General features: G+C 38.3%; 2 protein-coding genes across 2 annotated transcripts in view; both read left to right on the forward strand.

Moving 5' to 3' along the window:
- The first annotated feature begins 1,353 nt into the window (after positions 1 to 1,353).
- LOC133409002 (protein shisa-5-like) lies at positions 1,354 to 4,297 on the forward strand. Its single transcript, XM_061688465.1, has 5 exons — positions 1,354 to 1,473; positions 1,584 to 1,740; positions 1,984 to 2,147; positions 3,388 to 3,546; positions 3,848 to 4,297. Exons 1-5 carry the CDS (start codon positions 1,407 to 1,409, stop codon positions 3,940 to 3,942), a joined length of 642 nt encoding a protein of 213 aa, XP_061544449.1. The 5' UTR covers positions 1,354 to 1,406; the 3' UTR covers positions 3,943 to 4,297.
- A 5,708-nt stretch (positions 4,298 to 10,005) lies between these two features.
- Positions 10,006 to 18,184, forward strand: part of itga7 (integrin, alpha 7) — a 37,569-nt gene continuing 29,390 nt past the window's right edge. The window contains 1 exon segment of the mRNA XM_061688375.1: positions 10,006 to 10,391. Within this exon segment, the coding sequence (XP_061544359.1) occupies positions 10,198 to 10,391 (194 nt within the window). The 5' untranslated portion in view covers positions 10,006 to 10,197.

Genomic DNA, 18,184 nt, shown 5'->3' on the forward strand with positions numbered 1-18,184 from the left:
AAGTCATAGGCCGCAGGGTCCCTCATGTTAAAGTTCATACATTTGGATTGATTTAGGTTCATCTTAAATTACGAGACTGTGGCCCATGGAAAACTATTTAGCTGTGGGGCAAATTGCCGGGGCGGGTCAGTCATACTTACATACATGAATGTGTGGGGTCTGGTTTGTAATGCTGAGCATATCTGATTGCAACCATCCATCCATCCATTTTCTGAGCCGCTTCTCCTCACAAGGGTCGCGGGCCTGCTGGAGCCTATCCCAGCTATCATCGGGCAGGAGGTGGGGTACACCCTGAACTGGTTGCCAGCCAATTGCAGGGCACATTCAAACAAACAACCATTCGCACTCACATTCACACCTACGGGCAATTTTTTAGAGTCTCCAATTAATGCATGTTTTGGGGATGTGGGAGGAAACCGGAGTGCCCGGAGAAAACCCATGCAGGCACGGGGAGAACATGCAAACTCCACACAGGCGGCGTCGTGGATTGAACCCCACTCCTTAGAACTGTGAGGCCGATCCTCTAACCAGTCGGCCACTGTGCCGCTGATTGCAACCATTTAATTCCAAAAAACTACAAGAATCAAGAATTAAAAAGTCCTGTAACTTGATGAAGAAATGTCTTTAGGCAGCTACACTCATTGGTCATATTGACGGTCTGAGAGGTATTAATTTAACACTGATAATTTTTATATTAGCAGTTTGCACTGCATCATACTGATAGTGTCTTTTGTTAAACACCAATCGGTATACGGTGTTGTGTAGTTCTACATCATTGTGACCTACAGTAAGTTTGTTAATGTGCAATTGGCAAGCATATATCTCAATTTTTCCAGCTTCTTTTTGTGATTGCCTAATGTTTAAATTGTTTCCATTATTCAATGTTTTTATACACTCTATCCTCGACAAGAAACTGGTGTTTCTAGTTTCCCTGGGGACCCCCGCCCTCCCCCAATAAACAAAAACACTTCTATCATTGATGTCCTCTGCCTCCCGGGGCCCCATACTAGCCACCAGCAAGCAACAGCTACTAAGGAACCCTATGCAGGCCATTTCTGACGTTGTTGCCGTTGCAGTGTCTAAAGCCGTGGCATTGTCTTGTCATTGATATGGGCTAATGTCACCCGTCTCTTGGGGCCCCCTTCATTTCGGGGCCCTTGGCGATTACCTTCCCTGTTTTGAGGTCTGACCTGAAAGTCATAAACATGCACGAAACTATCACTGGTCACTTTATTTTGATACCATTGAATAGTAGCAATCCTTCATTAATTACACCGAGCCGGTTCTTGGCAGGAATGTTGTTAGGTGACTAAGCTGTTGGGTGGGACACACACATGCACACTCACACACACATAGTATATTCATGTGCAGAAACAGTGCTAAAGTGTGTGCGTGTTTTTGTAGTAATGAAGTCGGCCGTTTTGTCCATTCTGGTGTTGGTTTCATGTGTCATCCTGATACCAACTACATGGGGTGAGTTATCTTTTTGGTGTATCTTTACGCCTTTGAACCTGGGTGTCATTATGGAAATGAAAGCAAAACAATGCTCTTGTGGTTCCAATATGTCTTGGCTTGCCTTCCAGCTGACAACTGTTCCAACTACTGGGATGACAGCGGCCTACGTCGCGATGGTCGCCAGTGTGGTGGCATGTACTGCTGTGGAACCTGCAGCAATAAATACTGCTGCACTGAAAAGACAAGACAGCTAAGTCAAGAGCAGCAGGATCTCTGCGATGACAGGTAGCAACATTTTTCACTAAAATATTTATTCTCTGTACAATTTAACCTCTGAAGTCAGACGCTGATGAAATTACTTTTGGGAAACGTCAAAAGTCGCAAAAAAAATTGTGTGGTGGCAGTTTGACCCTGCAACAGATTATTATGGGAAAAATAATTGTAGCGGAACATCGATATTTGAGGTTCAGTTTTACAATTTTAGTGATAATGCTTCTGTTGACTACTACTGCTGGTTTATCTGCACAGGCCTCGCTTTGAGAAGCACACAAGGCCTGCTATACTCTTGGGCAGCATCCTTGGCGCAGTCATTTCCATTATCTTCTGCATGGGTCTCGTCACCTGCTTTGTGGCTCCATGCTGCTTTCTTTACAAAAAGTGCAAGAAACGACGTAACTTGCAGCGACGTCAAAGTGAGACGTTTTCTTTATGTCAGTGTTTCTCTACCTTTATTGAGCAAAGGCACATATTTGAAATTACAAAACTCTCACGGCACCCCACCAAACAAAAATGTCTCAAAACGTATATACAGTGGATATAAGAAGTCTACACACCCCTGTTCAAATGCCAGTTTTTTGTGATATAAAAAAATGAGACCAAGATGAATCGTTTCACAACTTGTTCCACCATTAATGTGACCTATAATCTGTAAAACTAAATTGATCCTTTTCATGTTTTCGACAGGGAAAGTTAAACAACTGGAATGATGTGGTTGCACAAGTGTGCACACAGATTTATAACTTGGATGTGGTTGTGCTCTGGATTAATCAATCTCATACAAACTCATTTTAAATGGGAGTCAGCACACACCTGTTCAGTCTTTGTTTCATAACACATTTTCACACTTGTGCTTGGGAGATTTTGTTCTGGTCCGATGAAACCAAAGCTGAATTATTTGGCCATAATTCCAAAAGGTATGTTAGATGCAAACACAATACTGCTCATCATCAAAAGCATTGTAGTGGCAGCATCATCCTTTGAGTCTGTATTTCTTCAGATGAAACTGGGGCCTTAGAAATGGCAGAGGTAATTATGCACACTTCCATATGGCAACCAATGTTACAAAACCTCCAGACTTGTGCTAGAGCATACTGTCAAACTCAAGGCATGGGGGCCAGATGCGGCCCGCCACATCATTTTATGTGGCCCGCGAAAGCAAATCATGCTCGTGAACTTCCGTGATTTCTGATAAAATCTGTACCCAAATTCCAAATGTTCATAAAAATAAACAATAATGTTGAGATATTTCATTTTTCTGTTACCAAACCCTTCTTCTACAATAACCTAAACAATACTTGAACAAACTATTTTCCTTGTCTTCCATCCATCCATTTTCTGAGCCGCTTCTTCTCACGAGGGTCGCGGGCATGCTGGAGCCTATCCCAGCTGTCATCGGGCAGGAGGCGGGGTACTCTAGTGGAAGAACATTCCTATATTCTGCCTGTCACTCCATGTTGCATAAATAGACAAACAAATATACATAAATTATAGTTACAAATTATAATAATTTTGGTCAAAATGAAATGGGCGGGAAATAGTGATATTGGATGATCCTAACATGGTTGCAATCACTGCTCAATGTCATGTAACACAATTGCACTCGCATGTTGTTGTCTCCCACCAACAAAAAAAAAAAAATCTCATTTCATGTAGATGTGACATCCACCTTTGTCGCTGCACCCAATCAGCCAGCCTCCCTGTCCCAACATTCGTCGTCCCATCCAGGCTACCAACCCGTGGCAGTCGTGCCTCATTACGAAGGCCCCACCATACCCACAGCACTGGTGGGACCTCCCCTATATATGGAAGCAGGTGAGTTCTTACTTTGACTTGTAATGAGATAATAATGTGTTTGTGAAGCAGAGTGTGAATCATTGCCCAAGCATATTTTTGTACTCTTTTTATCTGTTAATTAATTACAATTAGGAGGTGATTCATATTTAGTATAAGTGTGAAATTGTATAGTAGGGACAGAGTTTGCTCTATGTAAGTGGTCCTTTTTCCAGTGTTTATTCCAGTAATATAAAAAATTATTGCCGATATTCAAAATTTTTTGTTGACCTGTAGACTTGAATTTTCATCATCGTCACATGATGTGATCTGTTTGTTTTAGTTCCTCCAGCGTACCCTCCAGGTGTTCCACAACCACCACTTCCAGGTGAACATTCGCAACCTCCCTACAACCCTTCCTATGGTTTCAACCCCTAAATCACAGACTTGGAAAGGAGCACACTTCTCATCAGTGTGTGGAATCATTTGGTATTATGAAGCATTTTTGTGTACATCTAGAAACGCACAGAAAATGGCCTACTGCAAGCGTGGATAAATACAGTTGTGAATGAGCTTATATTTAAAAGTGCCTCATCCATCATTAAGCAAAGAGACAAGCTACACTTATTTGTGATGCATCACTTAAATGCGTCTTCATTTACAGTCTGGGGGAAAAGGCAAGTCTAATTGACATTAAAATAATTGTGTTTTTAACGACAATGATGGGTTGTTATTATTGGTGTATGTTACAATTTTGTTTAAATTTTTCAAATTATCATTACCTTTTCTTCAATACCTGTACTGCCTTCTAGTGAGGTGTATGGTGTGTAGCGTATATTAGTCAAATAAAGATGTAATTAATTTAGAAGAAAAGAATGAGCCCTTCCGGTTTACCGTAATTTAAAATTTAATTGTTACAATAAAACTAATTTTACCTATTGAGAGGGGCACCACGTCACTTTTTACGTGGATACAATTTAGGGAAAGTGACAAGAAACCTTTTTATCAGTCTCGTAAACTGAAGGTTGCTACACTGTATGAAATTTTGATTTCCAGATGACAAAGGCTTACTTAAACTCAGAACACACACAAAATACAACCGAGTGGAATTTTATCGTATATTTAATGACATCTACAAGGGATCTAGAGGGAAACACACAAAGGGGTCTAACTAACGAAAGAAAATAACACTAATAATGATAAAAAGAAGGAAAATAAGTGTACGAAAAGGGAAATAGAACATCGTGTGTTTGGACTAAAGTTGGAAACGTGAGCATTTGCTGCATCCAGTGTGGACGGGAGAGAGAGAGAGAACAAAGTTGAGATTTTGTCTGAAGTTAGTAATTTCCCTGAAATTATTAGGCACAAATATTCCATCCATCCATTGTCAACACTTCTTATCCTGGTTAGGGTCACAGGGTGCTGGAACCTATTCCAGCTGACTTCTGGCGAAAGACAGACTACACCCTGAATTGGTCGGGGTGTAGCCGCGTTTGTAAAGATGACACAATGACACAGACATCAAGGCATAGATTGGGAATAATACTGCAGAGTTCGTGAAATATCAAAACAGACATTTTTCCTTGGTTAACCCGTGGGGAGCCACTGTGTCCGCTAAACCTTTAGCATGTCCGCTAAAGGTGTCTACCTTGAAGTTGATCAAATATAGTTCCTTGCATGATAAGGATGCTATACAGTGTCGCGGATTTGTAGGGCTAGAGAAAAAAATCGAATAACTCGGCTCAGTCGACTTCAAAAATAGGTTGACGCAAAGATTCTGTCTCGAAGCGCCACTGGGACCACAAAAAAAAAAAAAAGACATTTCCGCCCGGGACCATGTTTACGCTGCCGGAACCCATGTTTTACACGGACATTTATTGCAGATGGACACAGTGTTGGGCCACTGATAAACTTAGCCAAAAACGACAGAGGAGCGTTTGTAAGTGATTTTTGAAACTGTTAGATGTGTAATGTACATATAACATGATTTATGAGTGAGCTGAATGGTAGTTTTTTTTATTTTTATCTTTTTACCATAAATACCGCGCTAATCAGAATCAGAATCAGAATCATCTTTATTTGACAAGTATGTCCAAAACACACAAGGAATTTGTCTCCGGTAGTTGGAGCCGCTCTAGTACAACAGACTTTGGAGACATAAAGACATTGACAAAAAACAATTGTGCAAAAAGATGCAGAGTCCTCTAGCACTTAGAGCAGTTCGAATGACTAATATTGCAATAGTCCGGTGCAATGACCATTGTGCAAAGGGCGCTGAGACTTCAAGGAGTGTATGCGGTTTAAAGTGACGAGTAGTGCGATCATCTGCCTCCATTTAACATGAATTTGAAGCTGATTGGTTAATTCTGAACACAGCCATATAATTGAAGAGGGTTAAAAAGGGTGTCACACTTATTTTAGTTGTTTATTTTTATTTACCCTCTCTAAAAAAAAACATCTTTTAAATAGTTTAAAAGTTGAACTGTATTAAAAAAAAAAAATCCTGCGTCCTATATGTTGTAGTTCCCAAAATATATACTCTCTTGCCTGGCTTTTAATGCCCGCATTGGACCCAATGCACCACTAGAGCTCACTGTTGTTAGACTTTAAGGACACAGAGACTGTAAACTGCATGCTAACCGAGCCGTTTAAAATGCTGTCACATTTCCTGTTGTCACCCTAAGTATAAATCATCAAGTCATCAATCCACCAGCAGAGGAACACTCGGATGTTTATTTGGACTTGATCCACTTTTGTTGTCAGTGTCACATTTGGACAAGGTGATATTTCCCTGCACTGCAGCATTGTTGACATCTTATGATTGATGTGCTACTCCCCCCTGCTCCTCGATATCCCAAAATGCGCATCCAGTGTGAGAAAACAGCTGCACTCAGCTCAGCCTCCTTTAGGGAAGTGTAGTTAAATAGCAAGCATGGATGTACTTGGATTTAATCCCGCAATGAGAAGCACCACACCCTCTTACAGCATCCTCCCCTCCTCTCTTCCTTCTGTCCATGAATCAATACAGTAATAGTGCTGACTATGGAAGGGACTGGGAAAGATGGTGGGAGGGGGGGGGGCTAAAAGAGGAAAAATTACCCTGCCCGTATGTGCTGCCTGTTTAAGGTCTAAAATAAGCTCTCTCCTTGAGGTGGTGTTCTGACTGCTAATGAGGCTTCACATTAGGATACTGCTGTCATGCAGATTGTGGCACGTCATCTTTACTCAGGTCTTTTCCAACTTTGCTGTGTTCTGCCCCAAGATCTTCTTCTATGGCCTTTTTCATCAGAAGCCGCCACATTGTAACCTCCTCTATGCCGTGCAAGTATGTTGAGGAATAATACATGACTGATATTACTACGTCTTAGTAAAAAAGCTAAATCTGCCATAATTATCTTAAAATATGTAACAATTCATTTTTTTTAGTTTTACTTAAAATTATGTTTAAAAATACAAATATTTCTATTTATTTATGTTCATTTTTTATTTAATTACATTTTTAATTACCTCTATAATAAACAATACACCCCATTTTCAATCGAATATAATGCTATAAATAATGCTACATTTTGCCAAAATATTCAAACAACTATTTATTTCTTGAACCTGGAGGAGTTTTATTCATTCATGTACTCATTTTGTTCGCCAACAAATTTTCTCCCACCACATTGATCTCAAAGTCTGATGAATAGAGTTAAAAAAACATGACAGTATGAAATGTTGAAGTACAGTGGAAAATAATTAAAATGCAGTACAATAAATTGATTAATTTTTGTCAGAATAAAACAAAAAATAATAAAAATAGAAATTTATTTTAATTATTTAATTGATTAACAATTGTTAAAATGTAGTAAAAGTATAAACATTTAAATATAATTAAATTATTTAAAAAAATGTTCGTTCACTTTTTCTTAATTTATTTAACTTGTCAAATTACCAATTTTAAAAGCTTAAACACATATTACTTATATTATTTGTTTAGATTTAAACAAATACAATGATTTTTAAATCCAGTTTTTCTTAATGTATTTAATAAAAAAGATATTTTAAATGAAATATTATTACTCTGAAAATTAATTTTTAATATACAGCAGTTCATTTCTGTTTACACTTCTGTAACAGTAGATGCACAAAGTCAATAAACCTCCCTTTCCTCGCCCCTCTATACACTCAGTGAAGGTGAATACACATCTAAGTTTTAAAATAGAGTGCTTAACTGATTATAATACAATTGGGAATGTTAAAATGTCATGGACAGTTAAAAGTGATTCTGTGCTCGTCACAAAACAGATCACAAGAGTGGCTTGTGTGTGGGAAAAAACTCCCAAGTGGATGCATTGGCTCCCTCCGTCCAAGTAGTCATACGCACAACTTTCCCACACACTTGCATACGCAATCTGACATGGGATTTCTTTTTTTAAAGAGTGATTTACAACTCATTGTGGATTGTACTTTCTCATCTTTTTTCTTATACAGTGGTGCCTTAATTTAGGAGTTCAATTTGTTCCTTGATCGCACTTGTTAATCAAAACACCCGTATCTCAAATAATCTTTCCCCATTGAAATGAATGGAAATGCCAGTAATCAGTTTCAGTACCCCCCAAAAGACCCCCAAATTTTTGTAATGTGTTTTTATATTATATACAGACATACATAAAAAATGACGCCAATTAAGCTGCAATGATCTAAACTAATTGTGCTATATTTTAAAAAATAAACACATTATCACCGTTGTGGTAATTAAAATAAACACATAAAATGTTAATTTCTTTATTTTTTTCATTTCCCACGTTTAATTAAATCTTTAATGCTTTGACTTACTTAATTTTAGCAAAAAGTCTATTTTTGTTAAATGAAACATCACTTCCATATTCTTTTACTTGCATTATATTCATTTTAAAATATTTTTTTATTTTGTTTATCTAATTAAATTTGTAATCATATTTTAAATACCATACAATACATCCCCATTTAAAATACAATTCGTATTACTATTAAATGTGGAGACTTGTATCAAATAAACAAAATATTGCTAGTTTGTAAAATGAATGAATTACTTGTAAAACAATTAAATTAATACAATTATTTCTAATTATTGCCAACATTTATCTGCTCATTTTTCTTTATTTATTTGTTTTACTACTATACTATACTATACAATTTATTTTTCAATTAAATATTTAATTCTTGCAAAACCTATGAAAAAAATACACAGAAATATGATTAAATATTTATAACTTGAAAAATGCATAAAATTATCAATTGCAGTAATTTTTTGCCATCATTATTTGTTTTATAAAATGTGTTGTGTTATAAAAATAATAAAAGTTAGACATTTTTAAAAAAATTGTGTTTGTTTAATTTTACCTTTTATTTATAATTTTAGAATAAGATATACAACCCTTCCTTTTTTCTATGAATTATAGCGCCTCTGTTTTCTGGGCATGATATGTTATGGTCATAAAAATAAAATGTGTGGAAGTAGTTGACAATAAAATTGCCATTAAAATTGATTACATTGTAACTAAAGACAAAAACACAAATATAATTATTGCACAAAATGAAACAGTACAGCGTAGCCCTGTTTGTTTGAAGCATTTTGAAGTATTTTTGTCTCATCAAACTGCACAAAGTGTGAAGATATTAATACTCATATAATGTGTGACAAACGTCACACATGACGGTTTATTGCGTGCAACAGTTGAGGTGACAGCTGCATACAAGCAGTCATCATCAGGTGGTCCCAGCAGAGCAACTGCAGCTGACAACACATAACTGGGATGTAAAGAAGTTGCAAAAGTCAACAAAGTGTGGACAGACCTTTCCCACCATTTTCTCCTCTCACAGGAACTGCAAGAGTCCAACTTTTTGTGGAAGACTCTCTCATCTAGTCCAGGGAGGCCAATGGCATTTTCAGTCATTTCAATGGGGGAAGATGATTTAGGATAGTGTTTTGCGTTACGATCAAATTAAACTTGTATCTCACGGCACTACTATACAATATAATTCTCAGCCATTATTAATTGAAAAATATCCTGATCAAAATGAAGAAGAAAAACATGAATAAAGTCGTAGAGTGCCTTTAAAATTACAAACAAAAAAAACGAAAATATTTAAAAAAAAATTTTAAAACGTCTTCTTTACAGCCCAACTGCTCTTTTCCAAGTATTTCAATGAATGGCATATAACGAGCCTTCTGGACCGTGTGAAGCCAGCAGATAAATAAAATTGTCTGGAGTATTTTTACATATTTATTTTTTCTTCACTCACTCTGTCTCTATTCAATAGCCTCCAAGTACCTTGACAACCTTGCCTGGTATTTTGGCAGCAGTCCTTTGAGTGTTGTTGTCAGCTGAGTATGTGTGTGTGTGTGCGTGCGTGTGCGTGTGTGTGTGTGTGTGTGTGTGTGTGTGTGTGTGTATGGATGGAGGGGGGAGGAGTGAGTGGGGCTATTCAAGGCACTTGTCCTCCCTCATCTCCCTCGGGTGCACTGGGGAGGAGGAGAGGGGTGGAGGCGAGTACTGCACACTTGCACTCTGGTAGCCGGCGGGAGCAGATTGAGCACAGCCTGCTCCCCCCTTTCACACTGACTGCACCAAAAAGCCACAACAAGAGGATTTCCCGCCACAGGAGCAAGATTTTCTTTTTCGGAATCACTGGAAGATCTTCTGGCGCTGCTTTTGAAGCTGCAGCATGGCAGAAGCGGCCCTCGGTGGACACCCTGGGACCTGGATGGGTCTCCTGTGGGCTCTGCTGACTCTCCTCAACCACGTGGGGGCTTTCAACCTGGATACTACTCACACGTTGCACAAGCAAGGAGACCGTGGGACCTTTTTTGGCTTCTCTCTCGCTCTACACCAGCAGCTCACCCCCGAGCCTCACAGCTGGTGAGTTTACAACTTCTATGTGCACCTGTTCCACTTATGTAAGGAAAACCTTTTTCTTCAGTTCTTCTGAGGTTTAATTTGAAATAAATTTGATTTATAAGGCACTTATCACAGAGAGGACTCACGACGTGCTTTACATGGTGAAAATACAGTTAATATATACAGTACAGTGGTGCCTTGAGACAGTTGACTCTACTTATGAGTTTTTTTCGTGATATGAGCCGTCGTTTGGATGATGTTTGCTTTGACTTGAGAGTAAATATTTGAGATAAGAGCGCTATATGGTAGCAGTGAATTCAGCTCACATCACAACAATAGTCAAACTAAACAAAGAGAATTAAACATTGCGTACTGCATTTAAAACAAACACATAACTTTACCTGTAAGTCCGCTAGCCTAATGCTACACATAATGGGAAAGACAATAGACGGGATCATGATTACTATTACTGGTGTTATAATGCATTAAGGAACAGGTATTTGAACACAAATGGTGGAGTCACACATGTAGACAGACAATATAACAATACTCACAGGCATATATCCGTTATCCTCTGCCAAGAGCGACTAATATTACTGCATTTTTTTTAGTTGCTTACAGTTGAGCAAAATGCTTTTTCATTTGTCTACATGACTGTATTATACTGTTGCCCGGTGCCCAAGTCGCACACACCAGGAGCTGCAATGAATTAGTCACGATGCACAAACTGTTTTATTCTTTAGATGTCAATGTTTTTTTTAAGTGCAAAATTATAGAGTGCTAGTTTCCATCCATCCATTTTCTGAGCCGCTTCTCCTCACTAGGGTCGTGGGCGTGCTGGAGCCTATCCCAGCTGTCTTCGGGCAGGAGGCGGGGTACACCCTGAACTGGTTGCCAGCCAATCGCAGGGCACATACAAACAAACAACCATTCGCACTCACAGTCATGCCTACGGGCAATTTAGAGTCTCCAATTCATGCATGTTTTTGGGATGTGGGAGGAAACCAGAGTGCCCGGAGAAAACCCACGCAGGCACGGGGAGAACATGCAAACTCCACACAGGCGGGGCCTGGGATTGAACTTGATTTTTTTTTTTTTTTTTTTTTGGTGTGGCTGGAACAGATTAATGATAATTTCATACATGAATTCACAAATTCAACTCGTATCTCAAGGCACTCAATATATGAAAAGTTCTGCAAAAAATAAAAGGTAAAAAAAACACTTCTCTTTTTTGGGCACACCACTAAACAAGGTTTTAAAAAAAATCATATAGTATGTACTGAGTACTGATGATCTTTTTCATATTTACTGACAAATGTACTTAATCATTATGAAATCTGGGCTTGTTTAGCTGTCATTTTATTTGAATGGCAACAGGTGGATACACAGGTTCATTGTACCTTCAGCCATCTAGGGGAAGAGCATTTAATAGTTCTGCCTGTCACTATACATCTCTGGCATAGCAATAGATAGAAAAGAAAGCTGCCATTGGATCTGTGCTGCTGCATTGTTGTGCCAAACCATTGTCAGGACACCAGTAATTCAATGTGCACATTTAATGTGCGCTGCATTCAGCAAATAGACTGAACGGGAAGTCAAGGGCGTATATGGGAGCATATGTGATGAATCAGCAGATGTTAGAGATTGTTTCATAAAACACATCTTTGAGGTTTATTGATTGTCATCAGTATTCCCGCACTCATGAGTTGACGTATATGTTTTCGAAAATCATGTTCTCAGTCGGCTCCTGCTGCTTGTACAACCTAATCCTGCACCCGTCTTTCACTTGTGGATCACTTTAGAAGTCCTGCCATACAGCCAGTGGAGTGGGACATCTGCCCGGTGTGCAGAAATATGATTATGAGAGCCTATTATTTGAATTATGGAAATCCTCTTCGTGCCCATCAATGTGCTCTTCCTTCTTTTTGCTTGAAGAGGAGGGAGTAATACAATGACCTTTAACTGTCATACAAGCATAAATAGAAGTTGACAGTGAATGGCTAATTGTACACTTAAAGTCTCTCATGGCAACAGATGGACAAGTATACCTTCAGCCATCTAGTGGAAGATCATTTAATTCTTCTGCCTGTCACTATATGTTGCTGGCATAGATAGATGAACAAAGGTACATTTTTGTAGTAAATGCATTTTTCAGACAAATTAAGTGAAAACTGGATTATTTACCATGGCACACCCAATGACTTGTGGTCACTCCACAATGTTGTGTGCATCCGTCCAGTCTGCCTCATTCCTATGAAAATGTTTTTCTGCATAGCTCCATAATAGTCTTTTTTTTTTTTTACTGTTAAGCTCCACTTTTACTTGACAGATCATAATATGGCAGAATATTATTATGTATTAGTCCCAAAAATGTATATGAACAAATAGAGACCTCTTCCCCAATAGAAGTATTCCTTCCTTTTTAACTGTTGACTGCTCACTTTAGCCATGCCGCAGTCATGCTGTCGCCTGCTCAGATCAACACTGTGACATCAGCCTCTCAGGCCACCGTGAAAAAACGAATACTGTTATATATATTGTCCAGCAGCATGACTGCATCTTATTTTAAAAAGTGACCGTGGGCCAAAAGTGTCGTATTGCTGCCCTGCGGGAGGACCTGAGGAGAGTCAAGAAAGTGGTAGCATGGGTGATGCTTCTCGTAACATCACTCCAGCACTATGTATGGACAAAACACTGATATTTTTAGCCTGACTATGTGTTTACTCTCACTGGCCACAATATTAAGGATGCAATGGAATATTAGGTATGCAATGGAATGAACTTCCAAATATTATTATATTATTTATAATAATATATTATTATTATTATATATTATTATTATTATTAATAATAATATATGCAGAAAATTATTAAAATTAAAAAGGGTAGCATCATCAAATAGGCTTTTATTTTTTTCCCCCCAGGGGACATGGGTTGCACCATCTTTCCCAGATGTGGAATGAAGTGCATAGCTTAAAAAGACATTTCCTAATTGATTCTTAATAGCCCCAAAAGGGGTGCGCAAGATTGTTAAACCATGGCCCAAAAAAGTGTTTAGAAATCAGAAAAGCAGTTTAACGCTGTATTTCCAAAAGTGAGTACTACATGCTTATTAGACTTTGCACATTTTCAGAAATTATCTTGGAAAATGTATAACGTATTTAAAAAAAAAAAACTATGATTTGACATTAATTATTGGCACATTTTAACTGTGAGTGCAGGAGTGGCTGCCAGGGCATACACAGGATTAAAAGTGTCATGGCGGACTGATATTATAATTACACTTTTATATTGTGTTTTTTTCCCCCCCCCTATCCATCTAGCCAATTTCTTTACCGCTTATCGTCACTCGGATACAATCCCAGCTGACTTTGTGCGAAAGGCAGGGTGCACCCTGGCCTGGTCGCCAACCAATCGCAGGCTGCACGAGATTAAAAGTGTAATGGTGTTCTACTAAAATAATTACATGGCTATATTTATAGGTCATGTTTTGATACTGTTTACATGATTAAATGGGCTTTCTTTGATTTTTTTTGGGTGCTGCAAGAGGCGAAGTGCCATCCCTGGAATGTTGAAGGGTGGTGTGCTGCTTAAAAAGGTTGGCAAAGGCTGCTCTAAGATACTAAAGCTGCAATATTGAAAACAAGAAGGGCCTAAAAGTAAACGTATCAAAGGTAGATGCCACATTATGGATTGAATTCCCAGAAATCCAGATACGAGTATCACAACCTCAGCGGTAGCTTAATAGACTTTATCCTGAGAGCATGCTTTATTATTCACAAAACAAATATAGGGAAACTGACTCTCTTGTATGAATAATACATTTCCATTAAGCAGTTCAGATGACACGTTCTGAAAAGTGCCATGATGAGACATCTTGCCCCAAAGTGTTGTAATCAGATGCTACAGTGACTCATCTGCTCTTTGAATGTGGCCAAGCTTTGTGTGTGACTCTTGCCTGAAGTCATGCTGCACTCCACTCAGTGATTATGATATGATGATAAATGCTTTGAAGTTATCTATTCTTGTCTGAACTATCACCAGACGCTTCATTAGGTTCACAGGATCCAATACAATCCGAAACATGCCCGTCTGACTTTTGAAAAATTCTGATAGAACCCACGTCAGAGGGTGCTGTTCCACTCCAGACCTTTAGGTGGCAGTGATAAGCATTGCAAAGTGGGTGGCACATAGCAAGTTTTTTTCACTGTAGCTTCATCGGCTGGCTCTGGTGGGTCCTAGCTCCCACTTGGCCCCGATGCACGCAAACAGTAACACTAACTAACTACGATGATATGCAGTTGCACACCACTTCAAACCAAAACAATCCTGTATTTCCTCAGTTAGTGGCTGCCCTCTAATAGATGATGTGACCCCATAGGTCGCCTCATCAGATGTACTCAACTAAATGCCTCCCTCAAATAATGTAGATGCCCCCTTATTCACATCAGAACCACCAAAGTAGTTATCATCTCTAGATGCTAGTGTTCACACTCATACAATAAAGATTTAACTGCCAAATATCTACCAAAGAATGGAAACAATCTCCCAGAGGCCTAGAAAAGGAGAGAAAACCAACCAGTCCTTTAATGGAAGTGCTGTATATCCTGAAATAGTGCTCATCCCTCGAATAGACACTGTGCCCCTATGAAGGAAAATAAAAACCTCAAAAACACCAAACTTCTATAGCAGGCATTCCCGCAGGTGTTTGCGCTAAGTCAGGGAAAGTCTATCCAGCACTGGAACTCAGCATGAAAAAAGTTCGATTCAGTTGACGTTTCGGAGAGTTATAAAGCTTTACCCGTACCAACTTCAGGTGTTTTCATCAGTGGTGGCAGTAGCAGGCCATCCGCTGCGTAATTTGTCAAGAACAGATCTTGTTTCGAGAAACTTGCCATGGATAGCGTAAATTGTGACGAGTGACAGCTATTAAGCTTCTCAAACTGGCGCTGAAGTGCAGTCGCGGACAGAAAAAACTTCTTGCCGGGCAGCAATTTTTCAAGGCTTCTTCAATGTCATTTGGGGAGCCATGGGCAAGGGAATGATTGGCTTTCAGAAACTGCAAAGCCTACGCTGTAAATTGCTGATGGCCTCACATCTGTTCAAATGATACCTGAGACGAAATAGAAAAAAAAGGAACTTTTATGACACCCAGTATATAACCCCCTGAAATAGATCCCTATAAATACAGCAGTAACTACCAAAGTTTATAAAGAGTCTCTCAGAAGCTTAAAACAAAACAAAAAAACAACCTATTCCTAAATAGACGTACATACGACAAATAAATGCCTACCTTAAGTAGATAAACAGCTGCACGTACCGCAGCACTTCCACAGTCTTTCCGTGGCGTGTACACTACGTATGGTGATCTTAAGTTACATGCAGACAGCTAATCACAGCTAGATCTGCTGCAGCATCATTTATTGGCAGCACAAAGACAGTTTGTAAAAATCAAAGCAGCTTTGTGAAATCTGTAGAAGGCTTCTTGAAGCCCACGCTGATGCCCAGCATTTTATGGATTGTGCATGGAACAACTGCACTGTCTGTGCCGTGTTGTACACAATCTCCTCAGTGTGAGCACAAGCACCGGCTTCTATTACTTGGCCTTGGTGGAGGTCTGCTGGCATCTCGAAGCAATTTAACAATCTCTGCTGTTGCTGCTGTCAGACAGACGACGGGGGCATTTGAGTGGGAGTTATGTGTGCATCTGCTATTTATACTGAGATGACAAGTGCTTCCTCTAATAGTTGAGCACATGGTGAAGACAGGAAACTCCCTGTGTTCAAGCCCCCCAGCTGCCAATCCGAACAGTAAATTCGACATCGTACTTTGTCCGACATTCAACGCAACCAATATCAAGAGTCTCTTAAAACAGCAATTTAATACCGAAAACAACCATGTGCTTTACATTCCACAATTAAATAGTGGGGAAAGCCTAATATATTATTTGGTTCTTTAACTTAATTTACTTTTAAGATGCTACGGAAGATCCAAATAAACACATAAAACAACAAAAATGTGGTAAGAAGGCGATAATTAAAAATTAAAAAAACGATACAAAATATTTGAGATTGTCTTCTATGTTGAAATAAAAATACAGATAAAATTAAAAAAAATATATTCTTTGTAAATAAACAAAATAAATACTTTAAAAAGTAGACTGAAAATACCCAATGATTTAAAATAATAATACTATAATTTAAAAATAAAATAATAGATAAAATAAAAAATATTTTAAAATGAAAATAAAGATAAAAATATCAGACCTTTTAAAATATAAATAAAAGATAACATTTATCGAAAACTAAAACTAACTAAAAACTAAAGACTAAACTAACGAACTAAAAACTAAAGATGAAACTAAAATAATTTAAAAGGAATAATAATGATGCAAAAATTTACATTTTAAGATAAAAATATAGATGTATTTTAAAATTAAAATAAAGATAGAATCAAATGTATATTCATTTCCTTACCACTTGTCCTCACTGGATACAAAAACTAAATATGAAAAAATAATTTTAATTGAAAAAAACCCTACTTTTTGAGATCAAAATAAAGATTTAAAAAATCTACTCAATTACTAAGAAAAGTATATATCCAACCATCCCATTTTGTATACTGCTTGTCCTCATTATGGCTGTGGATGAGCTGACTTTGGGTGAGAGGCAGGATACACACTGGACTGGTCACCATCCAATTGGAGGACACTTGTAGATAATCACCCATTCGCGCTCACATTGCAAACATGCAAATTCCACCTTTCAGGACTGTGAGGCAGATATGCTCACCACTAGGACACGTGTCGGTAAATACATTCATGAAAGTCTAGTAGCCCTTATAGTCTATATGAAGCACTTACATTTTACTGTCGTTATCCACCCATATAGCCATTGCAGCATGATATACAGTATGCAGCCTTCTTCATAGATGTTTTTGGCTCACTGCCACTGCATCAGTTTGTATGTTGGACCCAGTCCAATGGATGTGTTACATCCTTTTTCCTGCCTCAGTGTTTAGTTGAAAGTGTAGTACGAGCGAAGCTGTGCCTTACTGCAGCTAACAAATCATCGGTGCTGTTTTGTCTGTGTGGCCTTCAAAGACATCTATTGTGCTTCATCTTCATCTTCCGAGCCCTTTAGGTCAGCTTTTGTATTCAAGGAAGCCATTTCCACGTCTTGACATTGCAGTGAAACTTATTGCTAAGGTGTGATCTATTGCGTGTTTGACAGCGCCAGCGGGTTATAAATCGTAATATCAAATATAAATTACTGGGGAAGGTAGATGAGCTTTGAAAACACCTTTTATGTGTACTACAGCTTTTATATTGTATTTTATACATTTTGAATGTCATTATTTTGGATAAAAGGTTGTTTTGTTCTAGTTTCAAGGCATATTTTTAAGAATTCTAGTAAAACCATATAATGCTCATTGAACTGAGGTCTCACAAAGAATGTCGGCCAAGTTTTTTGCAGCTTCAGAGGCTGAAATCTACGTTGACCTTTAGAGGCTCCAATGTACTTTGAGGCTGGTTCTTCTCTTGAATAAGCATTGCAAAACTGTCAAAGAAAAAGCAAAGATAGATAGTGCAGAATTCTTTAAAAAAAGAGGACGCAAGCTGTCTAATGCCATTCCCAGTTGTTTACTGTCAAACTAAACATAAAATAAATAGAATCACACGTGTTTTGAAAACAACCACACCTCTCTTAGCTTAATGCTAACAAACAATGCAAAATGCCATAGAGGGGCTAACAAATAGCATCAATAACGACGTTTTATAACCCTTTAAGCAACAGATATCCATCCATTTTCTG

Source organism: Phycodurus eques, chromosome 10 (genome assembly GCF_024500275.1).
Source record: "Phycodurus eques isolate BA_2022a chromosome 10, UOR_Pequ_1.1, whole genome shotgun sequence".
Classification (NCBI taxonomy): Eukaryota; Metazoa; Chordata; class Actinopteri; order Syngnathiformes; family Syngnathidae; genus Phycodurus; species Phycodurus eques.

Excerpts from the sequence above, each read along its gene's own strand:
- LOC133409002 (XM_061688465.1), top strand. The coding sequence starts at position 1,407 with ATGAAGTCGGCCGTTTTGTCCATTCTGGTGTTGGTTTCATGTGTCATC. Across the intron at positions 2,148-3,387 it reads TAACTTGCAGCGACGTCAAA|ATGTGACATCCACCTTTGTC; the intron begins GTGAGACGTTTT and ends CATTTCATGTAG. Across the intron at positions 3,547-3,847 it reads TCCCCTATATATGGAAGCAG|TTCCTCCAGCGTACCCTCCA; the intron begins GTGAGTTCTTAC and ends TGTTTGTTTTAG.